This window comes from Pollicipes pollicipes, unplaced genomic scaffold (assembly GCF_011947565.3).
Source record: "Pollicipes pollicipes isolate AB1234 unplaced genomic scaffold, Ppol_2.1 Scaffold_5724;HRSCAF=6776_pilon_pilon_pilon, whole genome shotgun sequence".
Lineage (NCBI taxonomy): Eukaryota > Metazoa > Arthropoda > Thecostraca > Pollicipedomorpha > Pollicipedidae > Pollicipes > Pollicipes pollicipes.
The window spans coordinates 25,354,904-25,372,089 of NW_023596746.1; the positions used below are offsets into that span (position 1 = coordinate 25,354,904).

Here is a 17,186-nt window from a genome sequence, read left to right on the forward strand (position 1 = left end):
AAATGTGCTGTACCACCTCCGCTGACAAGTGTCAATTGGCCCTGCCCGCTCGTCAGGGACCGGCTTGTGTACGCGCGGGGAGACATAAATTTGGACTCACGTCGTCGCTCTGCTCCATGAGCGCTCCGAAGAGTGTAAAGGTAGCACCACGTACCCATCAGCCCGGTGAGCATTGGACCTCAACGAACCCGCCAGAAGATTGATCTACTATCTTTGATCACTATATTGATCGCTACTCGGATTGATCGCATGCTAACCTCCAGACCAGACCTCGCCAGCGAGCCGTGAGTGATGACGTGTGACGTGAGCGAACGCGATGTCATTGGGCTGTGAATGCCTCAAGAGCACGTGCTCGCTGTGGCCCTCAAGGACTTTCCATCCGGTCTGCACTGGACGCCCTCTGTCCGGAACTGTTGCAGTGACCGACTGGTCGCCGGCATACGCAGCTGCGACTGCAAGAGGTGCTCCGAGGTGACTGAAGGGCGGCTCGGAGAACTGGACAGAGCCGTTCGATCACCATGCCTGGCAAGAGGGTCGAGCTGATACATTCGTCCTGCATTGGCTTCATGAGGACCATAAACCGCGGAAACGCGTGCACGAAGGGATTCAGCGCGGGCCGTCAGCTGCCAAATTTTCATGCAAATGAAATTGGCCCATCAGGGTGGATCGAATTATGTCAGCAGCGTATTACATCGAACAATTCCAGAATAGTCCGCTCAGTCGCACCGAACACCAGATCATCGGTATCGCGTGGTTTTCGGTGCTGCCCTCTCGCGGCCAAGAAGTCACGACAAAAACGTTGACGTTGCCGGGCTTAGTGATGCAACATGACCCGGGTAGCTGAACCAGTTCTTTGTTGCTGGCTGATTCAACGTGGCGGCAGCACTGTCGGCGCTGTCGTCAGCCGACCAACGTGAAACTTTGTCTCCACGGTGACTTTAAGTGTGCAGACGAATGTGGCTGCACAGTTGGGATGATCAGAAACTCGGGCGTGAGAGCGCCATGTTCGTCATGTCAAAGCGTCATGTCCTCATGCGTCAGCCACATGGTACGCGACCGAATCAAATGCACGCTGTATTTAGAGTAAGTCGTCAGTACGGTGCCGGCATGTTCGAGCATCCGCCGGTACTTCTGGTCTCAGGGACGGGGGTTCAGCAGGTACGCTCGTCGGGCTTGGGCAAAACAGTGCAGTACCATGCACCACAGGTGCCACGCAGCGCGACCAATACGTCTGTCTTCGAGTCACGATTCGGTACCCGATGTCAACACGCAGATTGTGGCAAACGGCGAGGTGTGTTAGCCCTCCACTAGCGAAGTTTTGAAGAAGAAAGTTGCCTCCCATGATTGAGTGCACTGCTTGTGATGTGCCCGAAACACATACCAGTGTTCTTGACAAATGCATCAGCCCTTTTTAGTTTAGTCCAATCGGCTTTCATAGCTCAAACGACTGTTTGATCCTACTTCTTCTCGCATTTCGTCAGAAAACTTTCCCTGCAACCGTCCTGGGAACATTTACGCGTCGTCGAATGCATTGACACGGTCATGCCGTACAATCTGGAGACCGTTCCAATCGGACACGACTACGGTAACCGGTACATATATATATATATATATATATATATATATATATATATATATATGGGTAATATATACTACAACGATCGGCCCCCGAATCACGAGCGTTGTCGTCATTGGGACTTAAAGACGCACGCAGCTGCTGAGGCCGTATGGCGGAGTCTCCCTCTCACCCTGCCGCAGCTTCAGACGCGTTAACCACTACACTATCGGCACCCTCTATCGAGAATCGAGAGACACATGCTCGACGCTTGAGAAGTTAGTGCAATTAGTTCTGTGCAATGAGGCGAAAGTTAATTGAACAGTATTGATTACATAATCGAACATCAAACATGAAATGACATCCAAAGTATTCTGTACACGGTTTAGTCAGCTTTTATTTATGGTGTTTCATGGAATGCTTTAAGATTTTAAACGTACGTCAAGCAAACGACGTTATGACAGAAATTACAAAAGGTGCCCGCTTACCGTCAAACATTTTAAATTACTAGGAATTCAGTCAGCTGGTGCAACATTGACAATTTTACGACATTTGCATGGTAAATCAGTGCTATAAAACACAAACGTTTTTCCTTAAACATCGGAGTACGATAAACGTTTACGACAGATAGAGGTAACCAGCCTGGTTTATAAAAGTGAGTACCTTCGTTCTACGTACAAAAGCAGCTCAAACCGGCTACGTTGAAAGAGAGACAACTGAATGCCCAGAGGACCAATTCATGCCTAAGGCAGGCAGTTTCCCGAAAGTTTACTGTCTGCTGTGATTTGGCGTAAGGGAAGATCATTCGAAAACAAATACTGTGACAGGTGTCTTATATGTTTTACGCGCCACACAGCAGTGATATTAATCAATCAACACCACAGCAAAACAGTCATGCGATCAACATGCAGTCAGTCACGCAGGGGCAGCCAGGCCAGAGGAGTGGCTACCGACGGCGGACGAGAGCAGTGTTCAGATAAGGAGTATCTGAAAAAGAGCCTTCATTCTGGTACTTGGATTTACAGGAGAAACCCTGGTTGTATGGCTTTTGTCACGTGGTTTTTTGGCGAGTAGTACTTGCAGCTTCCGAGTTTGCTTCTGCTTAAAGTGTTATGACAAAAACACCCTTGAACAGCGGTCGGCGAAATCCAGACGAATGAAATGTCAGGCGCACCACGGGCCAGTTATTCGAATTTCACATTCTGACCAGCCTGTGCCACGAAAGAGGCAAAAGGCAGAGACAAATGCTTCCCCAGTGACCCATAATGCCCATCTGCTGGGGGACTTCTCTTCCAGGGGTAAACAATGTTCAAATGGACGAATGATTCTGGGAAACTGGGCAGTCTTATTTCCCGAATGCTATAGATGCGTCGGATAGGCAAGATTGTGCACCAGCAGGAAACAGCCGCAGTTCCATATCTAGCATAGGAATCATAGGATTTACTTATTTCCCCGATGTGTGATGTTAATTAAGCGCGAGCAGCCTCCTCCATCTTAAACTCCACCGGGTCATAGGGTTTGTCTCTCAGAAAGAGTTCGTTAAGCAAACCCTGAGCCTGTGCCCCCCCCCCCCCCCCACTCCTCCCAAGTTTTGCCTGCACCCCCCCCCCCGCCCTCTACGGGCTCCGGGACTTGCAAGGCGTTCCCGCCTGTGCTCAGAAAAGCCCATTAGTTCGTAGTCAATATGGACAATGGCTTGGTCTCAGTCCTCTCCGCAGCTGACTCCCAAAAACGTGCGATGGGATGGACCATAGCTGCCTCCAGGAGACGCTTGGTTGGTGTAACATAAATGATCCTTAGTTTCGGGGTCGGGATTTAGCGTCCGCTCTTCAATCATGGAGAACAGCGCTCCAGCATTTCCCGCACCCAGGAAGTGATCCAGGGACAGATTCTCGGTACCATTATGTTCCTGCTTTTCACGAACGACCTTTACTGGCATCTCCCGCTTTGGAGGTATGGAAGGTTTATCGGTGATGTCTAATTTACAGGCTCAAAAACTCCAGTGGAGCTAAGCGTCTTAAACTCCGCGTGGAAGGGACTCTGCAGCAAGGTCCTAACTAGCTCGCACCGGACAGGCTTAAGACCAACCCCTGAAAGACAGACCTGCTGATGATGCAGTTGCAGCGACGATGCAGATATGCAGCTTTGGATGCGCCTTGGAGGTCATGTAACAGCAGATGCCAAGATTCTGGGCGTTAATGGTTGACTCATCTGTCCAGGGAGAGACAAGCTTGCCAATTGAGTCGACGTCGCCACAACATTATATGGTCATTCAAAATGGGACATGATAGCTCTAGCAGTTAAACTAAACAAGCGTGGGCTAAAGACCTTTGTATTTCCCCGCATTCAATGTTGCCTCGCTGTGTGCGGTGGCTATAGTAAAGCACAAAAAGAGTGGGTTCAGAGGGTCATTACCTTCAGAGCTCGGATCCCCATACGTCTCAGTCACAGCTAGCACATCTCACAGGCTTTGGATGTTCCGGGGGAAGGGGGGGGGGGGCTAAGAATTGACGGGATGGTGGCTTGGTGTAATGTGGCTATGCTGAGCAGGCCGCTTTGCTCGACATCAACACTCATGTCCAGCTGATAGAGTCGAGTCTCGCTTGGCGGTGTCGACCCGAGTGGTGCGACTTACTGATGTTTCATCCTCATCTTAAAGAGCTTCATCCTCACAGAGTGCGTACCTAACTAGGAAGGAGTGGTGTCCAGTTCTGAGCAATAAACGCTTGGGATTGCTTCGCCTCCATGTCAGCGTGAGTCTACGCTTGCATTGTTCGGATCAGGCGTCTCAGAGGTCCCTTGCGACAACAACCGACGCAACGTGTGTGACTTCTGTCACCTTATGTAACTGGATAGTAACATATTGGATGTCTTTAAATGTTAAGTGCTCGCACTATTCGCTGTCGTGTCATTGCTATATTTTTGTAAGGGCCTGTGTTATCCAAGCGATATTTGCTGAAAAAAACACGTTGTGGAGAATACATCATAATGCTGACGCTGCTGGCGCTTTGCTGCAACGGGCGAAGACCAGTTGTTGGAAAGTTCCCGCCACTATCTATCATTGCTAAGATGTCTGTGAAGCGTGTCTGAGACATCTAAACGCTGTTTCAAAGAGCAATGACAATTCAGTCTGAAGCAGAATAATTTGTCGAAACCAAACCATGCTCTGGGTCGAAACACGATACACTGTAAGGACACATTCCTTGTGCGGCATTGTTTTGACACTAATCATCAAACCGCCAGCTGAATACCTAGGTTGGGTCTGTTTTAAAAATTTTGGAAATATCACGTTCGATGGCACCCACTTGAAGCATTATACACCCATTGATAAAAGCGAAATTTTGGGGCAGCCCGCCCCACTGCCCCGATACCATGTCAGCATACTTTGTTTAGTTTGCCTGGTTTAGTCAAAGCTTTTTTCGTCCAGTTTGTGTCGCTTGGTTACATTGGAAAATACCCTGCCGGCACCGAGCCTCGCCTCGCCTCGCACCTCACCCCGCACATGTTCGGGGTTTGCACGGGTGCTCGCGCCGGGGCGGCTGTGGAACCGACACATGGCTGACGGCTGAGCCCGGTGAGACGGTGCGGAGCGAGCATTCGGGAAGACACGGCGAGTGAGAAAAGAAGGGTGGGTGAGCGAGACATGCGTTGATACAAGCGTTGACCTGTTCCCATCACTGCCGGGTAGCACCGTAATAGGCATGCATTGCGCGGGATCCTCTAGTGGAAGAATGAATGGTGAAAATGAACGGATGGTTGTCCAATGTGGTGGTGTGTGGTTAATGAATGGCGAGCTTCCAATGAATGAAGAGTGAAATTGTGTGAAACCCAGAAAGGTATGCGCCGTACTCGCGCCTATGGAGCGGCTGCTAACGCCATCTATGTGCCGTAAAGTGCAGTACGGCTTTCACTCACCGACCCTGTTGGCTCTGAGGCTCGTGGTTGCGGTGAGAATTTGGTCTCGCGTGGTCGCGTAGGACCGGTTTCCTACCATGTCTGCCACCTGTCGGCAAGGTAAGGTACTAGTTACGTCAGCTGGAGTTCCCTTTTTGCCGCATTATTCGGGAGTCCGTTCGTTTGACACAGATCAGGCAATAGGACCCAACGCGATTCGTACAGTGAACAGAGCGCTGCTTTAAGACGCTATGAGCTCTGTCGTTTGCAGACACGCCACTACAGCTACGGCCCTAGCAATACACCTGTCCGCTTCAGGCACTATGTTCTCGTAGTGCGCATGCGCCGGCGCTGGCTGGATTTCACCTGCCCGCTGCGGCTGGTGGAGTCCGCGCGGCGCGTGACGGGTGGCGGGTGTGGGCGCTGGCGCCCCTGTGCGACAGCTGATGCGGTGCCCGCGGGGAGCGAGTGCCCTAGGGTGACGCCGCGGGCCGGTGAGAGCCGCGTGGCGACTGTGCTCGGCCCCAGCCGTCATCCAGATATAATGCGACATGAACAAGGACGATGACAAGAAAGAGGTAAGCAGACCCGGATGTCGGCTGGCCTGGACTTGCTTTCTCTGGTCTGTTGCGGCCAGAGTGCGGGCGTCGATGTTACGCGCTCCCTTGTATGTTCACTGGTTGCGGCATCTGGCGATGTGTTGGAGTCTGACGCACTTTGCCCTAAAATTGGTCAAAATTATGCTGATGTGAGCCTGTTCACTGAGTGCCGTGTCGCTGGCGCGCGATTGTTCCGTGTGTTGACATGGACCCTGTCTCCGATTATGTCTCGGGGCCCAGAATTAGGTTTTCGTGCGGCCAGTTTCCCATTGCACAATCATGGGTGCTTGGTCCAATGAACCCTATTTATAGCAGGCATGGTCGAAAACCGTCCGAAGATGACCGAGTTCGCATGTCGTTACCATGTTTTTTATGTCTTGCGCGTCATTCGTTGGCCTGTTTGCGAGCGCGCGTTGCCGTCCTGGCCCCTTGGCCTCGGAGCAAGCGAGGAGCCCGGAGTCTGTCCAATGTTTCGAGGCATCTGGCCATCTCTGACCCCCCGAAGCCGCTCGGGGTCCCCGATCTTATCCGGCGATTCAAGCGGGGACCAAATGCACACCGGATGGACATGGGCTGTAATGGCCAAATGGATGCACGACTTGCTAAAAAAACAAGCTATACGTGCCAAAGAGTGATTACGGAAGAAACTGGCGCTGCTACAGAACCCGAAGACGTTGTGCCTTGCGGAGACCAGCGGCGAGAGCACCGCGCTGGAAGGCGAGATGTTACAGTGACGCTGGTGCCACGGGGGTGGGCGCCTCACAACATGCTGTTGAGCCCAGTCAGTGTCCAGTGAGACCAAGCGGTACGTTGGGGGTGGAGCGGTACGCAGCAGGAACCTCCGTTGACTCCGTGCAGAGATGACTCGGCCTTCTTCCTTAGGTGGCGTGCAGTGCATTCCTCGCCAAATCCCCTGCCGGCCGCCCACATGCTCTGCGCGGGCATGCAGGCAGGATATGTCGCTGCCACTGACCCCCCGTCAAACCAGGCGAGGCTGAACTCGTGTGGCCGGTGACACAGCTGTCACTGCGGCCGGTCATGGACAAAGTGGCCGTCATGGGATCGACGGGGCGTGTGGCCCACGTCACGGACTCGGACAGCACTATGTGGATTTCGCATATAATCAGCCACGCAGCAAACGTTGGGCAGATAACCATCGACCCCAAAGGAGGCCATTATTCTTTCAACGTCTGATGCCGCAGTGCAACACGCTCAGCTCCCTGCCGTCGCAGCAGCCTCGCTTCACGAAGCCTGCCGCGGCGGTCGGATGCGATCGAGCCATGGCCGGCGTCTGCTCCGTGTGGGAGCGGCCTGAGAGCCCTGGGCCGGACCGTTACGGCTGGCGCAGGCGCCGATGGCGGGCCTCCGCCGGCTGACCCGGTGACCTATGCTCCCTGGTCACGAGCGGAGCCACCGGGGCGGAGCTCGCCGGTCGGGCGTGGCCACCCGCCGACCGGTCCGGCAGGAAACTCGGCCGGCGCGCCGCCGTGCAACGCGCCGAGGTCTGCAGGGCCGTGCAGTGTGCTGAGGCCTGCTCGGGCGCCTGAGAGAGACTTGCAGGAGGGCTGGTCCGCTGGCTCGGGTGGCACCTGGACGGGTTGCTGACGGTTGGTGTTTGCCTGGCATTGTTCCGAGCAGGCTGTTGTGCTGAGACATCGTGATCGCTGCTGCCTTTCTGAGGGCCGGGCATTGCGGGCTGTTTGTTTGTTGGCCTCACGGTGACCCCACTGGCGGCGTATCTGAGAAATCTGCCACGACAGGCACGCTTTCGTGGCGTATTGCATGCCGCGCTCGTTACCGCGCTGCTGCCCAGCCCTAGCGATATCTCCTACCAGCCCGAGACACGTGGCCATCAAGGGTTTATTGCGTCGTTATCCACCCTCTCACTTCGCACCAGACTCAGTACCCGGATTTGCTTCACCACATCGGGATTTTACTGCGCGGCCAGGCGCTGGTGGGGAACGGCCTCGAGCCGCTGTCTTCCCTTGGATGGTTCGATCTCTCGCGGTGCTGCTGACCACGTCACTGCCGGAGAACAACTGGCAGGGTCAACCAGGGCAGGGGAGGGGTAGCCGCCAGGCCTGCCGCACTCCTTTCACACTCGTTATCTCTCTCCTATCATTAGACGACGCTGCTAACGGGTGAAACAGGTTGAAGTTTTCTTGCGCTTGTTAGGTCAAACCGACCGACTGCAAGTCGCGGGCCTTTCTTCAGCTTCGGCATGTCATTCTCGAGAATGAGCCCATTCGTTCAGGCTGCGTCCAATTCATGTTCGAATTCCACCCAGCGCGGCAGCCGCCGCATTGAAGTCAGGGACTGAGCGAGAGCTCGGGCGGAACTGGGAACGGGAACGACTCGAGGCCGCTGTCCAGCAGCGGCTGACTGCACACCCCTGGCGCCGATCAGGCGTGACGTCACACACGATCTGGCGCGGGGGAGAGCGTAGACGAGCCCAACTTCCTGTGAGATATGCGCATCCAGCTGGTGGGAAGCATGTCGAAGGACGGGAACGTCCGGGGTAAGTGAGACATGAAATGTGACAAACACCGTGAGGCGTTATTGGTTTGCATTGTGATATCAATGTTCACGGAAATGTGACGACTGAAGCCTTGCGTGAAAGGACGTGGCGCGTTTGCCCATGGCCTGAAGTAGTACGCTGTGGCCTGAAGTAGTACCATGGTGCTGAAGTAGTACGCACTGAACTCGTACAGTTCCAGGCGAAGCGACAGCTAGTCCACGAAACCCGAACGACGAACCGATGAAAAACCAATGTTCGTGATACGGCCACCGGGTCCCGCCTGGCTTCACGCCCGCCGTGCCGCCGTACGGCGCCGCCGCATTGTACTGTAACGGGGCGGAGCGGCGGCCGGATTCGATGCCGAGCCGGCGTTGCCCGTCGTAACACCGAAGATGGCGCCGGTAACTGCCGGGCGTCAGGAGTCAAGCCGCCGCCCTCGCCGTTGGTAATTACGGGCAACGTGCTGCACGCGCGGGCTGTGTGCTGCCCCCACACAGCGCTCTCGATTTGAACAGGCCAGTCACGACACGGCGATAGTAGACGTGGAATCGCCGGATGCGTGGTCGTGGCTTCCAAAACTGGTGGTATCGGCGCAGAGCTGGCTGACCTCAACAAACATAGTGAACCACGTGTAACACGGAAAGCGGTGTTATGCCCAAGATAGGCACGAAAGGATTTGTGTTTGGATCGACTGACCTGTCCTGTTTTGACACCTTAGATTAGTGGTGTTCGGCCTTTTTCAAGCTCAAACTCAATGGCACGCTACGAACCGCCCGAGGCTCATTTTATCAGAGTACGTGCACGGAGCGCAGTCATGTGTATAGAACTGAAATCAAGGATGAACATCTCGAATTTGCCTTAGTTTTACGTACTTGCCTCAGTACCTGACGTGCATTGGGTTTTTGATCAAGAGCCTAACCTGCGAGAGTCGGCGGCCGTTGAGCTAGGTGGTTACGTGCAGCAGCATCATGAACTGCTTGTAGCTGCCTTTGGGATGTGGAGTGTAAACCCTGTTTCGTACTGCTGGTTGGCTGATAGATAGCATGTATGTTGTTTCGCAATGGAGCTGACTTGAAATGAGCGCTTGTTGAAATGATTCGGCATTTTGGCGCGCATTTTGCGGAATTGAGGGGTGAAAAACAGCATTTTTCTTCCAAACATGACCCTGGGTCACTGACAGCGGCTCAGCGGTGATGACCATTATGTTCCAAATGGCATCCGCCTATTGAGTAGCAATCGGTTCCAGCAGATGCTCAGATTATGCTTCTGTTTGCGAATGCAGACGGTGACTTGGTTTGACCCAAACTCGTCGCATTTTCAAATTTATAGGGTTATCAACTGCGGAGTGTAGATATAGCAACCCAACCGAAAAGCCAAACGACCTGGATTTGGGCAATGACCCATCTTTTGAATATCACTGTGTTAAAGTCGTAGGGTGTACCGAAGAAACGCCATGAGTTGAGCCCATAAAAAGCTCTTGCACCCTCTCCAGGCTCATGCGATATCTTTCTTGTCGCCAAAAATCCTCATGGATATTGCGATTATTGCGTAAGAAATGTCTTGGTCTGGGTTGGGATTGACGGCCAGATCGCAGCAGTAATATTGCCGTCATGAGTGTTGTGCCCCCTAATGTCACAGCCGAGGGTAAAGGTAAACAGATGGAGATAGTTCAGTGGTGGATTTGTTGAAAAGGTGTCTTTGAAATCAGAGTTGTTTGAGTTTTTCTGGGATCGACAAATCGAGAAACCTTTTTGGTACGCCTTAGTCCTCTGGCTTTATGGAAGGTTGTTTCGCATCGATCGGGACGGGCGGCACTCGTGGTCGTGGCGACAAAGTATGCCGCCATCTCGCGGTGAAGCTCTCAAGCCCCGGTTACAAAGCAGAGACCCCGGCCGCAGCTGCGAGCCTATCGCTGGTGCCTGGTGTTAGCTGTGGTGAGCTTACGCGGTGCCATAGTACTACTTTATGATGTCTAAGAATCCTTCATAAATCCAGGCTGGTGAGGTATCACGTCAGACCATGTGTTCTCTGAAGACAGACTCACGAGTGGGGATGCTTTGCAAAAAGATTACGTGAGCAGCTTGTGGGTTCTGCAGACCCCGTTCTGGGTGTGCCCGCGTGCCACCCGCTAGTTGCAATGCTGTGCACTGCAGTAATGCTGCACCAGGGGCCGGCGACAGGTCGGTTTGGGCTGATGTCGACTATCAGGGTGAGGTCAGTGTCACGGGACACAGGGATCAAAAAGTTTTCTTTTTAAACGATGATGCATTGGCAAAAGGATCCAGTGCTTGTAATTTCCGTCAGTCGTAAAACTGACGAGAGCTGCTGTTCAAATCCAGCTCTTCCGATGCATAGTTACCGTTCGACGATCACGGCGCGCCCTTCGTCGTCATATGATTCATGCTGTTGTCGCTGTTTTTCTTTGCATCGCTTTAAGCTGCACCTCATTGATGCAATGTTGTGTGGTGTTTGTCATTAATGGACGAGAATATCTCAAGGATCCCGAGGATTACTTCATCATTTGTTGATGTTCCATCCGTCCGTATAATTACGTCTAAGCACGCACACAGGATTAGGAAGTAGGTGCGGCTGCGGCTGCGGCTGCAACGTAACTTAAACCAGGCTTTCCAAATTGCGCATTTCTTCTCGCTGTAGGCGGGATCAGAGATTGGCTTCACTTTTCTCTGCGGCTTTAAAGAAGGAGACGACCGGTTTCAGTATTTGTATTGGTGATGCTGTTTTCCTCTCTGGTGGAATCGTATGCAGGCCGGGTGGTACCTGTCAGGGAGCGCACCTCCCCAGCAATCGGCACCCAACATTACACCATAGCGTGTCATGGGAACACCTGACAAAATGTTTTCCACTGTTCCAAACATCAAGTGGTCAAGACGTTCTTGTTCGCATGTAACGTTTCTGCGTCTCTCAGTCATGGTACGTTGCAAGCAGCGGCACTCACCACCATTAATTCAAGCTTGGGGACAATCTGTCAGCTGATTGCATCTGCTCACCGAGCGGGGGCGAGCCGAGCGGGAGAACTCGTGAGCGCCTCTAGCGGGCAGCAGCGATAGACTCGCACAGGTCGCCATCTTTCCTGTTTTTGTTCCTTGGGGCCTCTTATTATGAAGTTGGTGTGCTGCAATGAGCGGCGTCAAGCGAGACTCATTGAGCGCATTTATGAGATAGTTTCCCTCCATCCCCGAATGTTGTACGTTTCGTAAGGGAGCGGTCATGAGTCCGTTGGCCATCATCTTTCTCCTCTGGCTTCATCCGCGTTTGGGCGTATTTGTGCCTTCCTTGAATAACCATGACCATTGCTGTAATGGTGCGTGATCCTTATCTGTTTACTCTCGTCTATCACGCAACATTTATCGTACCGGTATTGAAACTAATCCGTTGGCGTTTCTCTTCGGATGCACGAATAACGATGACTCACTTTCAATGATGCCGACCTTCTTTCGCTATTCAACATTTTGCATTCAACCACGTTCAATCGATCACGAGACCCTCGATAAGCCGTGCTGTCATGGTCGTGTGTTCTCCCACGACCGCGTTTCTGACCCATATTTGAGCGGCTACGTTCCTGCTTCCTCCTCCACGGCCCCGTTTCTGTGCTGTTGGTGCGCCCGCCTGGAGTCCGGCGAGCGACGGCAGGTGCGTGACGGCTGTGGTGATAATGGCGCTGCAAGTGAGGCCCAACGTAACGACGCTCTGGGCCCAACGTAACGACGTTGGGCCCATAGAGGCCCAACATAACGACGCTCTGATCGGTGCGACGACGGCATCAGCTCCCCTCTGGCGGCACGGGCGTGAATCCCGCGAACCCGTGCCGGACAAATTCTTCCCGGTGGTGGTGATCGACAGCATCTGTAGATGATAAGTCGGCACTGGCGCGTGTAAGGCGCAGGCAGGAGGCTAATAGACCAGGCTGGCATGCCTCATTTCTTCTGGCGGTGCAGTACCTACATGGTTTGTGGACGCATCGCATGCAAGTTAGTGATATATATATATATATATATATATATATATATATATATATATATATATATATATATATATGGCCGTCTTTGCCATTAACATATCGACAGCTCTATATAGCAGCTACCCTGTATATATATATATATATATATATATATATATATATATATATATATATATATGTATACACTAGCTGAGCGGCTGTTTTTTTGCACCCAGATGTAACCAATATAACAGACAACCGCATAAGCCATCCCCTCCCTGATCCTTTGTCCCGAAGGTCATAGGATGCAGGTTTGCCACAGAAAAGCCGCTAAATCCTGCGATTCTGACAGCGTCGGCCAGCCCCGGCTGTCACCAAGACTGCGAGGTGCAACGGGCCGCTGCCGGCCGGCCCGAACAAAGGCGCGCGGCAACCTCCCGGCACGGGCGGAGAACCTTGGGCCGGCCGGTCACGGTTCACGGACCCGCGCGGAGGCCGTGACGCGCTGCCGTGACGTCATCGGCCGGAGGTGACGTCATGGGCCGGGGCTGACGTCATCGATGGCTTATCAGCACGCAGCGCCAGCGTCTTGCCTGATGCGGGCGGCGGACGGAGGGCGCAGATTTTCAGCCGGCCACGCTCTGGGACGATGTCAGTCTGCCGCAGACGCTTTGGTCATTTATTATTATTTATTATAATATATTTTATTATCATATATTTGGTCATTTATTCGTTTAAAGCTGTCAGGGCGACGTGAAATGATCGGCCTCGGCGCATGGGCCGTGCGATAGCCGCTTTTCGCTTGCTGGCGTTCACCGCGTGTCGGACGCTCGCCGCCGACCAGCGCACGGCGCGGCACGTGGGCCGCATTTTTGATGACCTGTTGTCGTGGTGGCCCACACAAGAGAACGTGGCGGCGCGTATCGCCGCACGCCGCGTATCGCCGCACGCCGCGTTTTTAATTATTTGCAAAACTGTGCAATGCATGCGTGCCTCGCACGGCAAAAAGTTGTTGGCTTTGGTCGGCGTGAAGGCATTTGCGCACCGACCGAGGGCTCTGGATGCTTTATAAGTTTTTGGTAGAGCTACGTTCGAGCTGCGTCAGGTAGAAACGTGCGCACGAGTTTGAATTACGTGCGTATGTTCGTGAGGGCATCATCTGTGCTGAGCGTTTCAGTTGGCCACGGTTTACGTGATATCAGTCATCTGAGCTGCAGCATTGCATATTGTATTGTTTATGTAAACAATGCCAAGTTCAAGGCCTCAGTGCAGGTAAAAAGCGTCTGTAGCTCCTACGACGTTAGATTGTACCAGACAGGGTATCATTTCAGGTAAAAGTGACTGTAGTTCGTACGAGAGATTACACCAGGCAGTTTGTTCTATGCCGGGTTTGCCTAGCATGAACAGCTGAATGCCGGGCCCAGAAAAGAAGTGACCGAGCAATGCCGACATTTACCACTCACTACGCAACGCTGCCGAGATTCGCCCAGAAAGACAAGGCGGCTGGTTTTCGTACAGGTAAGGAGACTTCCGAATGCGCACTGCATGCCGTGGCAGGTGGCATGCGATCAGCTGGCTCTAAGCGGCAACCAAGCCAGACAAGCCATGGCAGGTGGCATGCGATCAGTTGCCTCTAAGCGGCAACCAAGCCAGACAAATGTCCGCGGAAGCGTTCTGACGGCGGGGGATTGTCCTCACCCGGACACCGGCGGCCACTCCAGCGGTCCTGGCGCACCGCTCTCTTGCCCGGGGCGCCACCTGCGCTGGTGGCGCCTCAGTGGTCGACGCGGCGGCGACAGGTGCGTCGGGGAGGCGGCTCGGCGGCGGGCGCGGCGCAGTCGCCAGACCGTGACGTGGAGGACGCGGAGGCGCCGGCGCCCGTGGGAGCCGGCCGTGCGTGAGGGGTGCCGCGCCACGCGCGGGACGGGACGCCCCCGCCGCGGGTCGTGCGTCACCGTGCCGCGCCGACCGGACGGGGGCGGGTCGCCGTCCGGACGTGCTGCCCCGCCGGCCGCGCCGCTGTTAGTCACGCGCCGGGCCACGACGCGGCAGTGGCGCTCCGGCTGGCCGGGGCGGCGCGAGCGCCGGGAGCCCGCCGCCTGCGTGAGAGGCCGGAAGAGCGCGGCGCCGGTGTCGTGAGAAGTGACGGCAGCTGCGCCGGCGGACGGCAAGCGTGCGAGAGCGGCGGCGGCGCGAGAGCGCTGGTGATGGGGCGCCGCCATGCCGGGCGGCGGCCGGCGCCCGTCGCTGGGCGAGGCGCTGGCCGAGGCGCTGGCCGAGACGCTGCCGGGCGGCGGCACCGAGCGGCGCCGCCGCTCGAGCGCCCGGAGCCTGTGGTATGTACCTGTCGAGGGCGACGAGACGGCCGGTAGCACGGTGTGGATCAACGAGCGCCACGACCCGCGCGCCGACCGCGGCGCGTCGCGCTGGTACGTCTACCAGAGCCCGGTGAGTGTGGGCGCGAGCCGGATGTCGAGTGGGGTGGTGCCGCACCCCCTTGTCCTGCTCCCCCCCCCCTCCCCCATCCACGCTCGTCCCCCGTTCTGTGTGTCGCTGGGACGGAAGCCAGGTGCTTGAAAAACCCGCGGGTGTCCGTCGGCGTGGCACGTGAAGCCCTTGGTCGGGTCAGGGCTTCCGACCTTGGGTGCCCCTCCCCCCTCCCCCGGCGGCCGTCGGCACCTGGCGCGGCCAGGTGCCGGCGTCCCACCCACCTGTGACGTCGGCGCCTGACCACCTCCGGTCCCCAACACCTGGTAAACAGTACACAAACTGATATATGTGCCCTCCTTCACACCCGTTTTTTCTGCTGTTCGTAGAATGCATTAGTGAAAATGTAAATGAAATGGATGTAAATTATGATTAAGGTGTGTTTCATTCTAGCCCACATCGAAGTTAAGAGTAGATGACCAAAAATCAGTGTGGCCGAAAAATTATCCGTCAGTTTATGAAAAAGCTATCTGTTTGTCTACGACCGGACACTGGGCGTTACGCGGCACGATCCCAGTCAACTGTGACGTCACGCGACCTCTGCCGACCCCAGCACCTGCTTGCACGGAGACACTGTCTCGCCCAGCTGTGACGCCGCCATCACTTGTACCATGTGCGAGCCAGAAAGCCCAGTCCAGTCGAAAGGGCAGTCGCTGCACCTACGGAGCGCGGATACACGCACCGATCACGTGACGTTGGTGGGCAGGCGCAGGAACGAATGTCCAAAAGCATTATAAGCAAAGCCCTTTGGAAGGTTTTTCGGCCCTAGTGCAGCGATAGATGATAACTATTGTGTACGGTATTTTGCGCTCGCATTTTACATTTGGCTCCGGAACTGGCTGGATGTCGCTGACACGTACGTGATGGGATCGCGAGGCAACGTTCGTCCCCTAAACGTTCGGTTTTTCGAGGGTCCAAGACCGTTAGGAGACACCAAGACGGCCATGAGGCTATAAAACAAGACTCACCCCGACAGGCTGGCGAGCTTGACGGACATGTGACAGAATCATGAAGAAGTCCTGCTTTGATAACATCTTGGCAGGAATCGTTGTCCACTGGCTACCTCACTGGCTACCACAGTCACCAGTCAGGAGTATTTTTGGAAGGTGCAACTTGTGAATATGAATCGTAGACAAAGTCCGATGTACCTGTCAGTTGACGACAGCCGTGCTAGACGAACTTGGTGTGCAGTGCTGACCCTTAGTCAGCCACACAATATATGTTTAAAACCGCGGAACGTTCTTTTCCATGGCCCGATGAGCCGAACGCTTTCGAGCAATTTAAAGGTCTAATGGACGGACGTTTATGCGCTATGCAAATCATGGCTAGTTCGATTGGGCTAAAAAGCAACGCGATCGGCGTCCAACTAAGCTGCCCAGATGCGTCATCTGTTGCCATTGATCCAGACGGTCTTGTTACGCGGGCAACACAGCGCGGATGGAACTTAAGCTGGATCGTTGAGGGACGGGTTGATTCGGTGCAAGACGGCGTATTGTGTGCAAGCACATAAGCTTGGTTTCGTGTGCCCCTGCCTCAGATCGATGGTCAAACTAGAAAATTTTGCGATTTGTTGGATGAAGGCCACGATGCATGATCAGGTGTTCACCGGAACATGCAGGCGAACCGGGACGAGCTTCGGATGGTTGACCTGTTTTGGATCTGCGCAGACATCAGCCATCATTTGACGGGCATACGGGCAAATTCAGAGCGGCTAACTTATGGAACATACCGAGTGAAACCCCTCCAGTATGGCGTTTCGCACGCTGTCGAGATTGCATGTGTCAGGGTCAGCCGTTTTGACGGTGGCGAACGGACTCGAACTGATGGGAACACTTGTAGGAGATCGAAGCAGTCCGTTCATGTAGCGTATGACGCGTCCTGAATGGTTCGTTAAGATTCCTACCCATCGGGTCTTTCAGCGCGTCAAGACCATAAATCTGAGGGAACGAATCGGACTGGAGACGTGGGTCCGCTACGCCGCGGCTGTGACGGCGGCATTTGGCGGCTTTGTCCGTATGACATCTGTTCGCGCATCTTGCGGACGATCGCGCGCGCCGGTCGAGCTGACGACTCTGCGCGGGGGCCGGCTGAGTTAGAGTCATGTGCGGGAGAGGCCGTCACAACGCGCGGCTGAGCGGCGGCTCCTCGCCACCTCTGCGAGCCGTCCCCTCACGC

General features: G+C 54.6%; 1 protein-coding gene across 1 annotated transcript in view; it reads left to right on the top strand.

The window, feature by feature from the left end:
* The first annotated feature begins 5,847 nt into the window (after window positions 1-5,847).
* LOC119102866 (ral guanine nucleotide dissociation stimulator-like 1) overlaps window positions 5,848-17,186 on the top strand; it is a 37,683-nt gene continuing 26,344 nt past the window's right edge. Inside the window, exon 1 of the mRNA XM_037226318.1 lies at window positions 5,848-6,027. Within this exon, the coding sequence (XP_037082213.1) occupies window positions 6,001-6,027 (27 nt within the window). The 5' untranslated portion in view covers window positions 5,848-6,000. The remainder of the gene's footprint in view (window positions 6,028-17,186) is intronic.